Here is an 18,061-nt window from a genome sequence, read left to right as displayed (position 1 = left end):
ATCTGCTCAGTCCACAGGTCCGAACTGTTTTAATGTAAATCTGTAAAAAAAAAAAACCCCAGCAGAAACACGCTTTGTTCACTGAGCCCCGAGTTTCCAGGACCAGAGTCCACACCAGTAAACCTCATTTTTTAAAGAGATGAAGCTGAGACAGCAGCATCAACACATGCACCTTATTTCAGTGATACTGAGTCAAATAGAACAATAAGTTAAATTCTCTTTATGTTCAGCCAACATTAATTCTCCTTCATTTTAAAGCCCTCCTGGGACCTTTAACAGACGCTTTAATGCAAAAAGTCAAGGTGAAGGCAGAGTAAGCGTAAGGACCCCTCCTGGAGGTAGACCACAGCCAGGAATTGAGCCCCGGTCTCCTGCATGAAGGGCAGTGATGCTACATTTACCAGCCTCTTACACTTTTTACACAATTTCCCTCTGGGATTAATAAAAGTTTTTAAACTCTTTTCACAGTGAAAGTTGTTTTTTCAAATCCAGTCTTTGGGAACCGAGATCTCAGGATATATTGTGAAACACAACAAGGAGTCATAAGACCTTTAAAAACCTCCTCTAACCACGACTGTGTCGCCTTCATGTGCAGCAAAAAGTAAAAACAATTCAACAGTCATAAGAAAGGAGGCGATGAAGGACTGCAGACACAAAGGCCCGGTGACGAAGCTGCTTACTCTAAACCAGAATGTGTCTCATAACAAGTTGGAGACGTCTCGACGGCCACAGATTCAACATGCTGAACAGTGGGGGACGAACAGAAGAAACAGAGAGGCGCTTACTGAAACTCTCAATAAATGGAAGTTCCTTCTACAACACGAATGATCACAGTGAACAGAACAAAGTGTAGTTTGGTGAGAATTTATTAAACAAAACAAAACATATGTACAAGTTACATGAACGGAGAAGTTTGGTGTGTTAGAAGTTACATGAGGAACTAAAACATGAGGAATACTTAAACTACGCAGTCACTGAAGGAGAAAAATGAACAAAAAACAAGAAATGAACGACGATGAGAATCCGGAGAACAGGACGATGAGAATCCGGAGAACAGGACGATGATTGTTCTAATGCTACAGAAACAGGGTTGGCAGCACCAGTCAAAGAGGAAAATCAAATCACAGATCACCAGCCTGGTTTCGGTCAGTTAAAGCGATTCTCCTCAAATGGCATGATCCACTTTTCATCTGATCACACATATCAATCAGACTTTAAATGGGGGGTTGGGGGGCACCTGCTACTTGAAAATAAGAGCGAATGACCTCAAACAGTCCAACATGAAACTGGCCAAACCCTGATACACACAAAACATCAATAGCAGCAGGTTTTTCTTTTTTCTTTAAAACAAAAAGAACGTGGCAAAGTTCCACGCGTCGCCTCCAAAGTGCTCCATTACACACACGGATCGTCGGTTCTCAGGCCCTCTGGTACCCAGCATCAGGCGTTTGACAGGCAGTTAAGGTGCACGTGGCGGCGGCGAGTACATTCACACTGCAGAGAGCTTCGCCGCGGCTTCATTCCACTGCCAACAGGCTTCGGCTTTGTCGAGGGAAGTGCAAGGACAGAAACAGAGAGAGAGCCTGACGTCTATGCAAACTTAAGGAATGACCGAGTGTTAAAGGTACAGAACTACCTTTGAGGAATGATTGTTTTTTTTAAAGTTCATCAGCAAATGGGCTGAACTAAGGTGGCAATGAGCGTCTATAGAGATGAGTTCAAGTTGGCAACAGTCTACAGCTTTAACTGGGTCCAAGGGCCCAACACCGCGACTGACAGAGTCTGTGTCAGCTTAGTCACGTCTGACTAAAAGGTCCATGAGCCTCCAGGTTTCACTTCCTGTCGGGGCAGATTAAAGTCTCAGTAGATAGTGAGGCTGACCGACCGATTCATCTTCTTTCCGATGAGTCTGGAGGTTCTGGGGTTGGACTGGACTGTGGAGCGGGTCAGGATCCTGTCGGTGGACAAAACCTTCTCCTCGGCTGCAGCTCTGGCCTGTTGGGCTTTCTTCAGCTCCCTGAGGAAGAAAGAGAACTCAGTTAGCATTAACCACGAGAGTCAAATGATCAGTCGATCATTCTGTCCGTAAAATGTCAAGAACTGAAATGAAAATGTTTGTTTCATTTATTCCCATCTTAGGATAAAGTGTTAAATGTGTGTTAAAAGTGTTAAATCACACGAGAGAAGCTGGAACCAGGTCATTTTAGTATTTTGTGTTTAAAAAGTGAATCAAAACGATTAACAGACTATTGGAATAGATTGATTTCTTTATCTCTACTCTGCTGCCAACGAACAACATCCGATCAACATTTCTAGTACACGTTCTTTTGTGTACTTACTTCTGGAGCAGGGCGTTCTTGAACTTCTCAGCGTTGAGCTCAACTCTCAGCTGGTCTGCGCTCATCCTGGCTGCGGTGAGAAGCACTGGGTGTTTGATGAGGTCAGAGGCCGACGGTCGCCTCGTTGGGTCGGGGTGGATCATCAGCTAAACACAAAAAGGAAATATTAGATGAAGCAGGAAAGTAGGTAATAAAGTAAGTGAATTTTATTGTTATTGATTAGCTTTGCAAAATCAAAAACATAAAGGTTCAGATTAAAAGTTTATTTGATAAAAAGAAAAATCATGCAGGTAACTTCTGTCCTGAGAAACCTAACGGCAGCTCTCTTTAACTCAGTGCAGACATTTACCTTGAGGAGACTGAGAAACTCTGGTGAAAGCATCTGAGGGATGGCGGGGAGTTTTCCCTGTCGGATCTCGTGCCATTTGTCTCCGTTGGTGGGAAGAGGCTCGGCCCCTGAGGCACTGACAACAGTCAGAGCCAAAGCAAAGATGTCCGCCTTTGTCAGGTTACTGTAGTCCTAAAGAAAAGAACAAGGGGACATTAATGACCGTGTCTGAAGCTGTATTGGTTCCAAAGTTCAGCTTTGGAGTAGGATTACTAACCTCCTGTAAAACTTCGTTGGCCAGATATCTGCTGTCTCCCTCTTCAACTTGTGGATTGTTCACTCTCGTTACATGACCGAGGTCACCTGAGGAGGGAGCACGTAAAGTTGAAGAGGGCGGACATGTTACAGCATATAAACACAAAAAGATCAGAACACAACACGTTTAATAAAATAAAAAGTTTGAACTTACCAATTTTGTAAATAACACTAGTTTGCCGACCGTCCTCTTCGTCACATTCATCACAGCTCAATACAGATTTCCGTGAAATAAAGATGTTGCCTGCGAAGCACATCAACATTCTTATTAGTTTCTGACCAGAATACATTAACACAAAGCATTTATATCACATTCAATCTAATATAATAACAGATAAATGAATCATGGACCTGTTTATTAATTCCTTTAAACAACCTTTGTGCAAATCTAATTATATGATAATCTTTAAATACTCACTGGGCTTGATGTCCATGTGCACCAGAGAAGTAGAGTGGATGTACTTGAGTCCTCGAGTGACTTGCAGCAGCAGATCTTTCAGCTCCAGCTCCGACAGGTAGCTGAGCCGCCTGTAGTTCTCTGCGATCACGTCGGACAGCGTTCCACCGTTGCAGTACTCGTTCTGGATGAGCATGTGATCGTCTTCGGCCCAGGCTGAGTAGTAACGCACCACATGGGGATGTTGGCCCAGCACGGCGTGGGCATACACCTCCCGTAAAGCGTTCTGTCTGTGGAGGAGGGGAACAGACAGTTTTAATTAAAAGGCACATATGAGCTTGAGTATTTCTGGTTACAACTTATACTTAGTTGCCTGTCCAGCCATGCAAGGGAGCATGTTCGTGGGTTTGCAGCCACTAAAATGTGTCTACTAGTACAAAATTAGTGGTTTGGACAGAGAAATGAGAAGCTCCTCAAAATAAATCACATCATAATATATTTCCATTAAATCTAAATAGGATAATTGTTTTAAACTGAGAGGTAATCTTAGACTTAAACTTACTCATCTACTGATCCTGCCAGAGGTTTCTTGGATCTCTTGATGGCGTAGATGCAGCCGTCGAGTCTTTTCACACACTTGAACACAGCACCAAACTCCCCACAACCGATCTTCTCCAGCTCAAGAAACTCTGAGGTGTAGCGGGACATCATGTTACTCTCCATCATGGTGATCCTCTGAGGGAAGAAGTTCACAGCACAGTTTTGTTGTGAGTTTTCAGAGCAGATCGATCACACTGTGATACTTGTTTCCCCACTTAAGTCAAAAGTCCCATTTCCATTAAAACCCATCAGGTTTCCCTGATCAAACAGGTTTTAGACAATTTACATATGAGATGATGCTGATTAGCGAGTCTTTACACTGAATAACAAAAGAAAGGAGAGCTGAAACAATTAGCTGATGTTTAAGATGAAACTTCCAACAAAGTGAAACAAGTGTCTAATGACTGGGAATCTATAATTCTAATTAATGATAATATAAACATTTAATTACCTTGGATGGTGGGAGGACCTCCTCTTCTCCTTCACCGTCACTCGCCTCCATGTCTTCTCCACAAGAGCTGAAACATCAAAGAGCAACAGATGGTGCTGGTTAGCATTCTGTACAGTAGGGGGCAGTACAGGTGGCTCACAAGCACATGGCAGAGTTCACTAGTAACCATGAGGTCCTGGTCTCCAGCCAAAACCCCTGATCTCTAGTTAACGGCTATAACGTATCTGGTCATAACAATGGGTTTGATCTGTGTTCAAGATCAAATCAAATGCAGGTGTTTAAAACGGTCCTTCTGTGTGTGATTAGCAGCTTGTGCGTTAATCTAAGTTATTATGCACCAACTTAATTTGGTGGGAAATATGTAATGAAAGCAATGACTCTCTGCAGCTAAATGTATTTCTAACAAGAAGTGAGCAACATACTCATTCCAGTGGGCCCGCTTCCTGTTGTTCCTCTGCTGTGTGGCAGACTGGATGAGGAGGGAGTCAGGGGTGAAGGGGTTAAAGTTGACTAGGGGGGTTTGCAGTCTTCTGCTGGTGTCCGTGAGGGACTTTCCTGAGGTCTCCACATTCTTGAACAGGGCAACTCTCCTGCTAGAGGATCCCAGGCCGGAGTCTCTGGCCCTGGACAACAAACTCTGCAAAACACATGTGTTTTCTTTGTTAATCCTTGAGAGCAGCAGCACAAAGAAAAAACTCATAAGTAGAGTTTAAAAATAGATTAAGAGTTTAACTTTAAACCAGCAAGACTAAATAAACACTTGGTAAGTTTTTGTATACAGTGTGTGGAGCATGTACTTTTAAACTGGGTACGTTGTGCTATGTAATGCACTAACTAGAACATGCCTTAACACAACTCCAGGTCAGTGAATCATCCAACAAGCTGACTACAGTGAGCCCATTATGCAATAGTACAGTTGTGCATTAAGTGGGTCATTGGGTCCGTAACTGACACAGCAGAAATACGGTCTGGAATTCAAACACATGAAGTGATCTGTTTGTTTAAGACTGGTGCTGCTTATTTCATTCAATCAATCTATCTTTCTATCCAGCCGAACACCGGTAAAGAGCCAGGTTAATCCAAAAATAAAGAAGCCTGCAAAAAAAGTTTGCAGTTAAGTTTGTAAAAGTAAGTAAGTTTGTAAAAAAAAAAAAGAAAACAGCAATACAGTGTGGTGTTAAAAGTGTTCTGCAAGATCCCTATGATAACTGTGGAGAAATAAAAAGTGAATGAAAGTCTGTGTTTCGTGCAAAAATAGCAACTAGTGGTTTTAAATAAACAGAACTGAAGAAATACATTCTAATCTTCTCATATGCAGCTACAAATACCAACCTTTGGCGTGTGTGGTGTGTCAAAAAGTCGCAGTTTTCTGAAGGTTTTGTGCGGAGGTGTGTCGGGACAGTCTGGGATCGGGGAGCTGGATCCTTCCCCGTCGTCCTGGACGAAGGACCGCTCCGGTGATCCTCCGTCTCCGAACAGCCGAGAACATTTCCTCGGCGACGGCGAACAGTTGGCAAAAAGCACGCTGCTGCGGGACCTCAGGTGGGTCGGGGAACCAAAGCTCTCCTCGTCCCACAGCTCCACGTCGTCGTCTCCGCCGGACTGGTTCAGGGGACTGCTGCCGCCGTCCAGTTGCTTGTCGGCGGTGTCCCGTCGCAGAGGCACCGGGGAATCCATCTCCGTGAAGCCCGACTCTCCTCCAGTGCTGTTGTTGATATCCTCGATCGGATCGTCCTCCCCGTCGCTGGACGTGAACTGCAGCTTTTGACGAATCGGCCGAGTTTTCGGGGAGGGGGATCCGTGTCGATGGCGACCGCAGCCCGACATCTTCAGGATTTAAACCCCGGCTTCGTCGACGGGGGAAAAAAAGCGCGTTGAACCCCCTACTGCTGCTGCTGCTGCTGCTGCAGCGGCGTTTAGATGCAAAAGCACGGAGCTCCTCGACTCCTAAGTCCCTTGAAGTGAAGGTATAACCGCGGTGTCCGGCAGCTGCGAGCTAACAGCTCCACGTCCTAGAGAAGGTGAACTCGTGTGAACTCCTTCACGCCCATCCGACGCTGGCTAATGGCTCCGGACTGAGTTAGCTAGTTTTCACCGTCCCGGCTTGGTGTTAAAGTAAAAAAACAGTCGGTCCAGTCGAGTATCGGTCTCCGTCAGCGTCTTCTCGGTGACTCACCGACACACGAACGCGTCTTTGCTCGATAAAAACAAAACGATGTTTACAACAAAACGATGTTTACAACAAAACGATGTTTACAACAAAACGATGTTTACAACAAAACGTCCGACGAGTCGCGGACGAACCTCTTCCTATCACGCGCGTGGCGAAGCACTTCCCGCGACCGTTGGTCACGTGAGCCCGGGCGGCCAATCGGCGCGCGTCTCGAAATTTTTGAAAGATGGGCGTGTCCCGGAGGGTTCGGGCGGCGTGACGTCACCGGCGGCCGACACGCAATCTGGCGCGAACCGCGGGGCCCCGCATTATAAACCCGGAAACAATGAGCTCAGTGTTTGGTGCGCGTGATCAAAGGAGCCGGAGTTTGACTCCGTTTGCACAAGATCGGATAAAGATACGGCACTTTATGGACATAAAAAGGTTCTACAGTGGTTAAAAAGCTTGTAAACCACCAGAGAACCATAATAAATATGTATAAAAACACAACTCTAGGATGCAACTAAAATACTATATGAGCCATAACTGGCCCTCTGCTCTATAGCACCAAAAATAGTTTAAAGACTTTGACATTGTTTTATGTGTATTTAAATATTACTTTTCGTGCCCATGCATTGTTAGTTGCCTGCCGTCTTTTCTCTCCTCTGTCCACTCACCCCGACCGGTTGAGGCAGATGGCCGCCCACCCTGAGCCTGGAGGGTTCTTCCTTTAAAGGGAGTTGTTTCTCTCCACTGTTGCCTAACACCTGCTCAAATGGGATTGTTGGGTTTTCTATTTAATTTTCTTTACATTATACTCTTAGTATAGGTCTTAAACCGTAAACACAGTAAAGTGCCTTGCCCTGTTATGATTTGGCGCTATACAAATACAATTTGATTGGATAAAATAAACGTTTAATAAGTTATAATTAAATACTGAAAAATCACCATAGAAACATGTCGGATATTTAAATTTCAGAAGCTCATACCACCACCCCTTTTTTGCATTATATGTTTCATAAAACATTTCTATTACTGATCCATCAGCACACAGTATTATTGTGATATAAAGAGGGGTTGGGCAGAGGTGTGACCATTACGTCCTTCACATCCTCCCAATCTTATGTTTCACCTAACCAGCCTATTCAGGCCATGGGGTGGAGTGAAACCAAACCTGGAGCATAAATTTGTGGTCTCTAACCAACTATCTTCAGACTGAAGAAGCTAATTGGATGAGTAGCAAAAAGTTTTAACCTAACAAAAGGAAGTCCAGTTGCCATGATTCTATTTCCAGATAACTTCACCTGGACGACAGAGAAACTTATGATATATGTATGTAAAATATTGGTCTGCAAATTTACTAGTAAATGTAGCTGACAAATAAATATTTAAAATGGACAATATTTGCCTCAGAACAGCAGTAGATTAGATCAGAAAGGATTTGGAATAAGTATAGTTGAGTAAATTCTTCCAACATAATATCAGCTTTCATAAATTAGATTTTGTATTAACTGAATCTATAATACAAATGTCACATTTCTTTTTTTCTTTTCCTGTATGTACTGTAGGTATTTCACCTTCACAGGTCTCAGGTGGTCAAAATAAATTGCAGACAATCGCAATCTTTTTTTTTTTTTATTAGAAATAGCATTAGCTGTACACTGCGCTGTGTTTCATAAACATTAGAAAGCATTTAGCCCTCGTCCTTGTTTTTGGTTAAGGGACAAAACAGCATAGCAGAACTCCAGTTATCAAAATCCTATGTACACGTAAAAGCTAATTTTGTTTGTAGGAAAAAAAAACATTAAGGAAGACGCGTGATTTCTCTAGTTGTTATAGTCCAATTAAGATGTTTGTGATCCTAAATCGTGGTCCATCATGAGTCCATCAATCATCCAGGCCTGGTGACTCTCCCTGTTGTATTCTTGATGCTATTCTGATTGCTTCCTCCAAAGAAGGCTGGTCACTGAGCTACAAAGAGGGGGAAAACAAAATGCAGACAATTCAAACACTGATTGACACACAGATAACTACTGTTAACAGAACCAATACTGCTGATCTAATCTATTTACTCTGCCACACTTTTAAAACACAATCCCACCTTTGTCTGTGAGTGACTGTGTTAAAGGTTGCTGGTAACGGTCACATGGTGGTGGAGGTGGAAAAAGAGTTTGTTTAATTAACATGACAGAAAGAGCAGAAGGGGGTAAATGAAAACAGTGTTTTCCAGGTTGGTCACCAGACCTGAAACCATTAATGTGACTGGAGCCCTTAGGGGTTGTAGGCCTGAATAGCTAATATGTTAAAGCAACGGTGGCAATATTCATCACAGATTTGGATTACAAGCAACCTTACACGTTTTAGTTTTTAGGTCTCTGTTTAGTTTAATCTCCAAACAGATGTTCCAGCAGGAGGGCAGCAACAACACTACAGACCCTGAACTAAACCCCACCTACCCATGATATTTAGTTAAGCATAAGTAAATAGCTCAACAGGGTGGGATTAAGGGAGTGGCTGTACTCCTACTGAAACTCCAGTCAGTATCACTAGAACAACACTGGGTGTAGGTCAGATCACAACTCACCACACCAGTAAATTCACACTTGTGGTATCAGTCTACTAACCTGCACAGCAATGTGAGTGCCATTGGAGGTGGCCAGTAACGTGACAGGATGAATGTCATCCTGCTCTTGGCTGTAGCCTGCCTCCTCTACAGTTTGGAACGAGGCCATGTCCGGTGTCATGATGGCCACCTGAGGGAGACAGAGACATTAGGTGCATCAGTTCTTGCTCCTTAACACCAGCTCAACTCCTCTAAGTTTGTATGTCTGCTCTGAGAGTTATGGAGCAAGTAGGAATCTCAAAGGGGTCAGGATACCCTGACTATAGCCAGGTTTCCCTTGAATCTCCTCATGGTAGATGCTAAGGGGCAAAGAAAAGATGCAAGTGCTATAAAGGGAATTGGAATTTACCCGTCTGTACAAATATCACAGCTTTGGTCCTTGGTCAAAAATCAATTAGTGACCACAACGTAACAGAGGTCCAGTAGATTGTGCACCATAAAGAAGTGCATGTCTGACACACACCTGAAAACACTGTTGGATTCAATATTTTATTTTTCTAAGAATATTCGGCTCAGTTATGCATTAACATGTCTGACATCACACAGACACCTGCTACACGGAGAAAAAAAACAAACACATTATAACAGCATCTTTGTACATTCTGCAAAAAACTGGGGCTAATGTTTACCTGTTCATCTGAGCCGTCTGTGGTTACCATGGTAACCGAGTGAGCACCTTGAGTTGCCAGTTCGTGGGCTGGGATGGTAATGGTTGTGCCTTCTTGTGTTACCATGGTGATGGTGCCACCCATAGCTTGTAAGTCTGCTTCAGAGATACTGACCTAGTGTCACACAAAAGCAGAATCAGATTCACGTTCAGTCGATGACCAACGATGACCAACAACAACAACAACAACAACAACAACAACAACAACAACAAGGTCAAGTTTTCAAGCTTTCGCTTTCTCTTCAGTATTAGTCTATTAGAAAACGTGTATTAGTAATATTAGACATTCAATTTGAGATTATTTTGTCTTGGTACAGTTGATGTGTAATCGCCTAATAGTGTCCCCCGTCAAGAGTTTAAACTTCTGAGTTAAATGTGTAGTTTAATCTTTCAAGTTTGCAAGTCTAAAGTTCAGTTTGGAGAGAGGGCTTCATTCAAGGAACTGTACAGAGAATTGAAGTGAAACCAGAACAAAAAAAGAAAATAAATTATTCTATAGAGATTATAAATGTTTCTAATAATCTTAACAGCATCACATGTGCCTCACTTAATCTGTTGAAATAAGTATGTAGTAGTGATAGTTTTAAAACAGTATAATATAGTTTTATATTAAATCTAGACAGATCACAGCGACAACGCTGAAAGACAAAAAAAAAAAAAAAAAAGCGTTTGTGAGTTTTATTAATATTCAAAAAGCTATACTGTGATGTTTTAAGTATCTATTCTATCACAATAGTAATTTTGGGAGGCGTAGTTCAATCAGATACTTAAACAAAATTGTTGATTAACGTTTTTAAAATCATGAGCATAGCCACTGTTACAACATGGACACATGTACACACACATGAATACAGTTAGTGGATCAGGATTAACCGTGACGTGATAAGTCATAACTTCAGTTCTCCGTTTACTACTCATGATGTCACTGCACCTCGTTACCTGCTGTTGTGATCCATCCTCCTGTGTTACCAAGGCAACGTGCTGCTGAGCAACCATGTCTGAGCTTTCTGCAGGAACCTGCTCCGAGCCAGAGTCGTCTGCCTCCACCACTGCTGCTGTGTAGCTCACGCTTGGGTCATCAATGGCATCTGAACCGAGAAGAGAAAAGCTTGGTCACAATTTCCCACAGTCCAAGATCACTTAGTAAAATGGTCATATTTAACTATGGAAAACATCCAATTCTAACACTCAAAAACTTGCAACCATAGAATGATTTTGCTCTAAAAATGACTAAAACACAAATTGTTGCAACCCTATATCACATCTTATGGATTTCACAGATCTTTATTAAACACCTTTTCTATCTTATCATACACTGACCTGTTGGGGGTTCAAAGTAGGCCTCCTGCTCCTCCTCAATGGGCTCTGTGTCGTTGTGTGCTGTGCGTTTGTGCATGGCGAGTGTGGAGATCTGCTTGTAGGTTTTCCCACAGTGGTTGCAGTTGTAAGGTTTGCAGGGTGTGTGAACAACATGGTGTTTGTAAAGGCTGGAGTATTCTGTGAAGCGCTTTTCACACCCAGGCACTGTGCACACATATGGTTTCTCTCCTACAGTAGCATGGAAATAGTCTGATTATTAGTTTGTCTGTTGCCTGCCCATCTGTTATTACAGTAAATAAGTTGTTAAAACTTGACTCACCAGTGTGAATCCTCATATGGTTTTTGTAGTTGGTGGCACTAGCGAAGGAACGTCCACAGCTCGGCTCAGAGCAGTAGTAAGGTCGCTCTCCAGTGTGTGTTCGGATGTGAACTTTACGGATGTTAGAGGTGGTAAATGACCTGCCACAGCCATCAATTGGGCATTTAAATGGTTTCTCTCCTGCAAGACAAGAAATTAGATGCACAAGAGTGAAGACTTTAAACAGTTGCTCACCTACTTACTGTTCTAAATTTCTTTTTTTTTTAATTTAAATGTGACATACACTATGTCCGTCTTCTACACCATGTAACTGTATAAATGAGAAACCAAAGTGAAACTGAAAAAGTTATGTATTTTAAAAACAAACTCAGAACACTGAGTCTTTATTCTAATCATAACCATGTGCCTGAAAACTCCCCCAACACGTTGGTAAGGAAGAATTCAGCTCCACACATGTTGCCAACAAAATCTTGCAATTTGTTCAACCAACCCTGCAACACCACAGTCTGTGTTGTTTAAAACAATCAAGAGGTGCATGACAAAAGCAGAAGAACACAATCAGTCTCATCCTTATGAAAATAAACATCATTGTGGCCAAGTATCAGTTATAATTTTAGCTCCCAAGATAAATCTTGTGCCAGAGCTGTGTAACATTTCAGGATGTGAATAGACTTTCTTGCAACCAAATGAGTGAGTTTTGGGTGTGTTTGTGTACCTGTGTGAGTCCTTGTGTGCTTCTGAAGGTCTCCAGATGTTTTGAAGGACTTGCAGCAGTTCATCTCTTGGCATCTGTATGGCTTTTCCCCCGTGTGTGTGCGTGAGTGACTCTTTAGTCCATAGCCTTAAATTGCCATAAACACAGAAACTAAGAATTACTAACATTCAGGTTAAAACAGTTGTTGTCCATTTAGAGCATATCAGCCTCTTTTAAATTTATCTCAAAGTGTTAATTGCTAAATGATTCTAAGGAAACATGCTGATCTCTCTACTCTGCCTTATGCAGTCTTGCAAAATATTCTGTAGGATAAGCAAAGATAAAAAATGATGCATAAATATACGTTTTTAAAATATATGAAATAGTTTAAAGGTTAATGAGACTGCCCTATGAGAAAAATTTAATTCTCCACTGTTACCTGTTGCAAACTTTTTCCCACAGCCAGGATAGTCACAGATGTATGGTTTGTCTCCAGTGTGTGAACGCTCGTGTACCTGCAGGGAGCATAAACAAAACTGTATAGTGTTGACCTTAAAAAGGAAAAAAGTGACAACATTACAGGAAGATGCAGTGAGGAAATATTGTCTACCTGCAAAATACTCTTACCTTGAGGTGGTGGGCAGTGGTGTAGAGCTTTCCACAACCCTCATATTCACAGCGAAAAGACTTCTCGCCTACATTTGAGACCCGTCCTGGCCTGTTGTCTTGACCCTGTAACACAATCTGAAAAGAAACATATTCAACTTCAATTATAAATTAGAACAAAGGATGAAAAGTCAAGAAAAAAATACTCTAAAAAGGACTCTACCCGCATGTGTACGCCATTGTCTGCTTCTACTCTGCCGAACGATCCCAAAGGGTTTTCTATATTCTCCACCTGACAGGGAGGGGGAAAACACTTCATATTACAGTATAGAATTTCCTGTGTAATACATGACTGTGTAACAAATGAAATACCACAACATCAAAAGACCAAATAAAGTACTGACAATATCAGTTCAGAATACATACACAGTTTAATAAGAAATCATAAATAAAATAAAATGTATTTTAATCTGTGCAGGATAACATCAATCAGTGAAGGTCAAGGAAAATACTGAAAACTGAAAACAAGTGAAAAAAGACTAATAAAGAAAATTATTACCATGTGTGAATTTTGAGCGTTTCATGCTGATTATGTTTTACACAACAAGTTGGACAAAGTGGAGCCACACTGCACCAGTGCAACAACGTGGGATGTTTACCTTGGTGGTGTACTGTTCGAGCACACTGATGGTCTCAGGGTCGATGGCAGTGGCTTCCGTCTGCAGGTCTGCAATGGTGCCGTCAGCCTGAATAGCCAGGATTGTGTTGGACTGGGGCATGTGCACAGTGTGCTGGATGTAGGCTGTGCTGCCGTCCTCCAACTGCACCTCCTGCAGGCCACTCTGGTCATATGCATCTGAACGGAAACAAGGAAAAGGACACAGATGCAGAAACTAAGAAAATCGGGCTTGGGTCCAATATTAAACCTGAGCCGACTTCTTGCTTAGAGAGGATGGACGGTTTCCTACTGCACATTTCTGAGACGAAAATGACTAACAAGAGGTTTGGAAATGATCACTGTTAAAATGTTATTTGCCATTTTTAATTAATCAGTAATAAATGAATAATAAATGTATTATTTATACCTTTGGGTGTGTGAATGTAGGCTGTTGTTCCGTCTTCTAGCTGCACTGCCTGCCCATCTTCAAGCTGTAAACTGTCTCCTCCTAGATTATGGGAAAAACATTAACCACAACACACATGAGACTACCACTTCATAAGAAGTCTTCTTCTTAAGAATACTGTTTGATCCAGTCTGATGTATTTTTACTGCAAGGCTTTGTTTTCCCAGTCTCTCCTTCATAAGACACTGCAGGGATTTGTGTTTTACCTGCTTTAGGCATCGATACATGCTGAACGTAGGCAGCAGAGCCGTCTTCCAGCTGAATCACCTGGCCATCCATAATCTGTCCATCTGCAAAGGAGGCTTTGGAGTCATGTTGGATGTATGCAGTGGATCCATCCGCAAGAGTAACAGCCTGCAGGCTCACTGTGTCCATGCTCTCCATCTGATCACCATCTGAGAAAGTATTTGACAATGACAATATTTAATTCCTGGCTTAAAGAAAAAAAAAAAATGTTATCCAACCAAAGAACAAAGTGGACACAGCTCAGATTCTGCAAAATCCGACTTTCCATATAAGATCTTTCTGTATCTTGTGTGACACATTTTTATATGCAATCATTATTTAACAAACACTCATAATAGAACTGTCCATCTCCAGCAGTGTTGTAGTTTAAGGCTGACACTAAGTTGGGAGCTCACCTGCCACTGTCACGGCCTCCGTCAGACAGAGAGTGACCGGCTGCCCGTCTGCATCATGAAACTCAGCCATTCCCTGGGAGTCCCGGTTTATCTGGGCCAAGAGCATGCTTTAGCTGCTGGGATGACAAACATAGGAGAAACAAAAATGTATCTTATATTAGTGTCCACAGTTCAATAAAAACACACACCAAGGATGGAGATACTTTGCCTGACACACAGCTAGTGATGCAGATAAACATTTGTATAAATTCATTATTTTAAGGTACAATGAAGTCACTTATATCAGCTTTTCAGCACAGTGCGGGCTATTTGAGTATGTTTCCTGCTGTGATGCTGCAAAACATTATAACATCTTATAAGACTCAAAACAAGAACTGAAACTGAATTGGGAATTTTTTTAAGATTTTATGCAAACAAAGTAAAAGTGAAACTATTTTTGGAATTTTCCCGTGAGACTGGAATAAAATTTCCCTCACTAGTACAAACCCTAAACATAAATATAGGTAAATGTATTTATTATTAATAATTGGAAAATAGAGTAAATTAGCTCCTTACTGACAGACACCCTTTTAAAATCACAAATGTTAACTACAATTACAGTAAATGTGTTTTGCATGGTGTATAAAGCTATAAATTTATTTTATTAAATTACAAATGAGTGTACTTAGATAGTTAAACAATGTTTGTCAGGTATTAATCCAGCCTTGTTTACATCTTCATATGACAAATAAAGAGGTGACATGTGGATCAGTTGTTAGAGCAGTCATCTAAAAACCACAGGGTCAGTGGCTCGACTCCTGGTTCCTTGTGGCTACATATAGTTTCCCTGGTTATGACACTAAAACCCAACAGTAGCAAAGTCATCTACTGCAGCTGCTCAAACAACAATTTCCCCAAGAGGATCAATAAACTATGTCATTATTACTTAACAAGACATGAGACATTTCTGCAGAAAGTACATCTGGACTACATTTATATTGGTCTGTCATAAATGTGATCAAGTTCGACAGTTTTTAAAATAATACCAATAATGATGATGGTGAATATAATGTCTTGTCCTGGCACATTCAATATTTGGCCAAGAGTCACCTGCCCAGGGGTTAGTAGACAACTGCGCTACCAACTGAGCCATGTATTTTTATCAGTAGCTCAGATGGATTCAGAAATCACGTACAGTTTGTGTACATTTGCCAGCTCTTCGTATCGTTAACATCCCATCACAGTCATGCACCTTACTGATTCATTCATGTGCACTACAGTGAACTTTGTACACTCTCTAACTACTGCATGTCACTTACCATTACTACACAGTTCACAGTATCTTTATTCCGTCTCTGACCTAATTCTATTCTCACAGAATCAGTTTAATTTTGACTTTATCTGGGTGATTAGCTTGTGAGGTACATGTTGAATTAAATCTATCATAAGCACAACATTCAATAGTGGTTAACATATTTAAAACCCATCCTGCATGTGATTTACCATATTTTACTTTATGTACTTCTACCACCACTACACAGTATTACTATCACTGTACAGGAAGTATCCAGTACATACTAAAAGTAACATTATTGTGTAATTAGCTGGTTCCTTGACACTGTTTATCATCGGTATTGTCTTTAAATATGTTTGGCTGAGTTTATATCAGCTGTTTTAGTAGAAATAACAAACCTGAGCTTCAGTAGACACTTGATATGAGAATTAGCTGCAATGTCTCCTCCCAACAATCTTACTAATAGAGTAATATGCTAAAGACAACATTTCATAAATGTAACATTACTAATTTGTACACTTCCTCCAGTATTATTTATCATTTAATTGGCTAAATGAGTATAAACAAACCTGAGAGGCTCTAATGTCAGGTAGAGCTGTTTTTGGCGCTTGTTGATTTGAATGTAGCATTGGAAGCTAGCTACGCTAACTATGACATGCCCTCGTTGTCACTCTTACATTAAATATGATCTATCAAATGCAAACAGGCGGCGCTGTTTTAGGATTAAAACGAATCAGTTATCACATTAACGAGAACAGGAAAGGCTAAAAATACCACAGCTGACGTTTTGAGCTCGCGTTATACCGATAAGCCCTGACGGAGCGTGCTAGTTAGCCACCATGCTAACTGCGATGACAACTACGTCAACGATAACTGTGACGATCTTTTAGCTGTTATTACCAACCCGTTTCCTGAAACTTTACCATGCCAGTGACAGTGCAGCTATTTGAAGCTGGTACATGGAAGTCTAAACTGTTTCTGTACCACAGCTGGAGGACTCGATCGCTGTGTCCGTGAAGCTTCAAGCCGCCTAACTAGCGACACAGTTAGGAACCAAGACCGGGGAATCCATGAGCTAATTAATGTTAACATAAGCATTCTGACTCGATGAATGTCAATTTTATTTTTGTGCTATAACAGTATTCCGCAGGCGTCTTGTGGGTCCTCGCCGCAGCCTGTCACTCCCCTCTCACGGAGATGGCTGTGGGAATAATGCACACTGGGTAAAAACCAATTTATATACTAACCTCCGAAAAATTTCCAACAATTCCTCCTGTTCGACCACCATGCACCAGTGCAGGAAACGCTCGGCGATGTTCACACACCAGGAACATGTATGGCAGCACAACACTCCGACTTCTGTTCCGCCCTTTTTACAAATCCCGCGCGGTGATTGGCTGAAGAGTCGCAACTCCAACTCTTATTGGTCAGCCGACGCGCCCATCATTCACCCTTCGCGCATGTATTTGTGTTATTCATGTCTCGGGGCCCCTGGCAGACGCCATTCCGCGTCGGTTTTCGTATTGTCTCGGGGTTTCCACTGTAAAAGCGAAGTAAATAATTATTTATAATTCAACACAAGACAGCAGTTAACCGAGACTGGGCATTCCGAGCCACTGTGTGCCATGAGATGTGGACAGATGTGTTCTTCTGCAACGTAAACAGCGACGTGTGGTGGAGTTTTTCGGCATCCATGTTGAAACAAGGTCGTGTGGGAAAAAAAGGAGGAGTGTGGGCAATGCAGTGAAGAGAGGCTCCGAGGGATGAACACACATTATACAGAGCATCGCATCAGAAATACACATCTACAGCATCCAACACCACATGAGTTAAAGGAATACTCTCAAATGTGCATTCAAATAAAGAAAACACAATAACAAGACTATGGCTGCATTACCAAATGAGAAAACTCACACAGCATCTGATGTTATATTTCCACAGCTGTGACAATATGTAGGAAATCCTGCTGATATGTAGGACCGGAGGGCCACAGTTATAATCAGCCCAACGTGAAGCAAGTCACAAGTCTTTAATAATAATTAGCAATAATTATTTTAACTACAACTTGTAGTTAAATTTCTACAAATGTATACATGTGATGGCACATGAAATTTCAAAACATTATTTATTTTTTAAGGGAGTCACGATTCAGTAACGTGACGTATTTGTTTCAGTGTTTTGGTTCAAGCAAAAACCAAACTCACCGAAAGAC

General features: G+C 41.7%; 2 protein-coding genes across 7 annotated transcripts; both read right to left on the bottom strand.

Annotated features, from left to right (window-relative positions):
- Positions 1 to 848: 848 nt before the first annotated feature.
- Positions 849 to 6,329, bottom strand: wee1 (WEE1 G2 checkpoint kinase). The gene is made up of 10 exons (XM_026366486.2): positions 5,763 to 6,329; positions 4,853 to 5,067; positions 4,431 to 4,497; positions 3,942 to 4,114; positions 3,401 to 3,669; positions 3,137 to 3,226; positions 2,945 to 3,030; positions 2,689 to 2,859; positions 2,340 to 2,485; positions 849 to 2,017 (listed from the first exon to the last, which is right to left on the bottom strand). Exons 1-10 carry the CDS (start codon positions 6,255 to 6,257, stop codon positions 1,861 to 1,863), a joined length of 1,869 nt encoding a protein of 622 aa, XP_026222271.1. The 5' UTR covers positions 6,258 to 6,329; the 3' UTR covers positions 849 to 1,860.
- Positions 6,330 to 8,201: 1,872 nt separating this feature from the next.
- znf143b (zinc finger protein 143b) lies at positions 8,202 to 17,858 on the bottom strand. 6 transcript variants are annotated; one of them, XM_026365695.1, is made up of 15 exons: positions 17,097 to 17,858; positions 14,577 to 14,692; positions 14,142 to 14,330; positions 13,897 to 13,977; positions 13,471 to 13,667; positions 13,035 to 13,103; positions 12,833 to 12,949; positions 12,645 to 12,720; positions 12,227 to 12,352; positions 11,512 to 11,691; positions 11,193 to 11,420; positions 10,812 to 10,960; positions 9,835 to 9,987; positions 9,207 to 9,335; positions 8,202 to 8,553 (listed from the first exon to the last, which is right to left on the bottom strand). In XM_026365695.1, exons 2-15 carry the CDS (start codon positions 14,680 to 14,682, stop codon positions 8,470 to 8,472), a joined length of 1,884 nt encoding a protein of 627 aa, XP_026221480.1. In that variant the 5' UTR covers positions 14,683 to 14,692; positions 17,097 to 17,858; the 3' UTR covers positions 8,202 to 8,469. The 6 variants fall into 6 exon arrangements, with proteins under 6 accessions (XP_026221480.1, XP_026221485.1, XP_026221481.1 ...); XM_026365700.1 differs by having other exon boundaries at positions 14,577 to 14,689; XM_026365696.1 differs by lacking the exon at positions 17,097 to 17,858 and adding an exon at positions 16,419 to 17,060.
- Between the last annotated feature and the right edge of the window lie 203 nt (positions 17,859 to 18,061).

The sequence above is a fragment of the Anabas testudineus genome, chromosome 6 (genome assembly GCF_900324465.2).
Source record: "Anabas testudineus chromosome 6, fAnaTes1.2, whole genome shotgun sequence".
Classification (NCBI taxonomy): domain Eukaryota; kingdom Metazoa; phylum Chordata; class Actinopteri; order Anabantiformes; family Anabantidae; genus Anabas; species Anabas testudineus.
This window is presented reverse-complemented; position numbering and strand designations above follow the sequence as displayed.

Excerpts from the sequence above, each read along its gene's own strand:
- znf143b (XM_026365695.1), bottom strand. The coding sequence starts at position 14,682 with ATGCTCTTGGCCCAGATAAACCGGGACTCCCAGGGAATGGCTGAGTTT. Across the intron at positions 12,721-12,832 it reads CCACTGCCCACCACCTCAAG|GTACACGAGCGTTCACACAC; the intron begins GTAAGAGTATTT and ends TGCTCCCTGCAG. Across the intron at positions 9,336-9,834 it reads CAGACGGCTCAGATGAACAG|GTGGCCATCATGACACCGGA; the intron begins GTAAACATTAGC and ends TGTCTCCCTCAG.
- wee1 (XM_026366486.2), bottom strand. The coding sequence starts at position 6,257 with ATGTCGGGCTGCGGTCGCCATCGACACGGATCCCCCTCCCCGAAAACT. Across the intron at positions 4,115-4,430 it reads AGGTCCTCCCACCATCCAAG|AGGATCACCATGATGGAGAG; the intron begins GTAATTAAATGT and ends TTCTTCCCTCAG. Across the intron at positions 3,227-3,400 it reads GCACATGGACATCAAGCCCA|GCAACATCTTTATTTCACGG; the intron begins GTGAGTATTTAA and ends TGTGCTTCGCAG.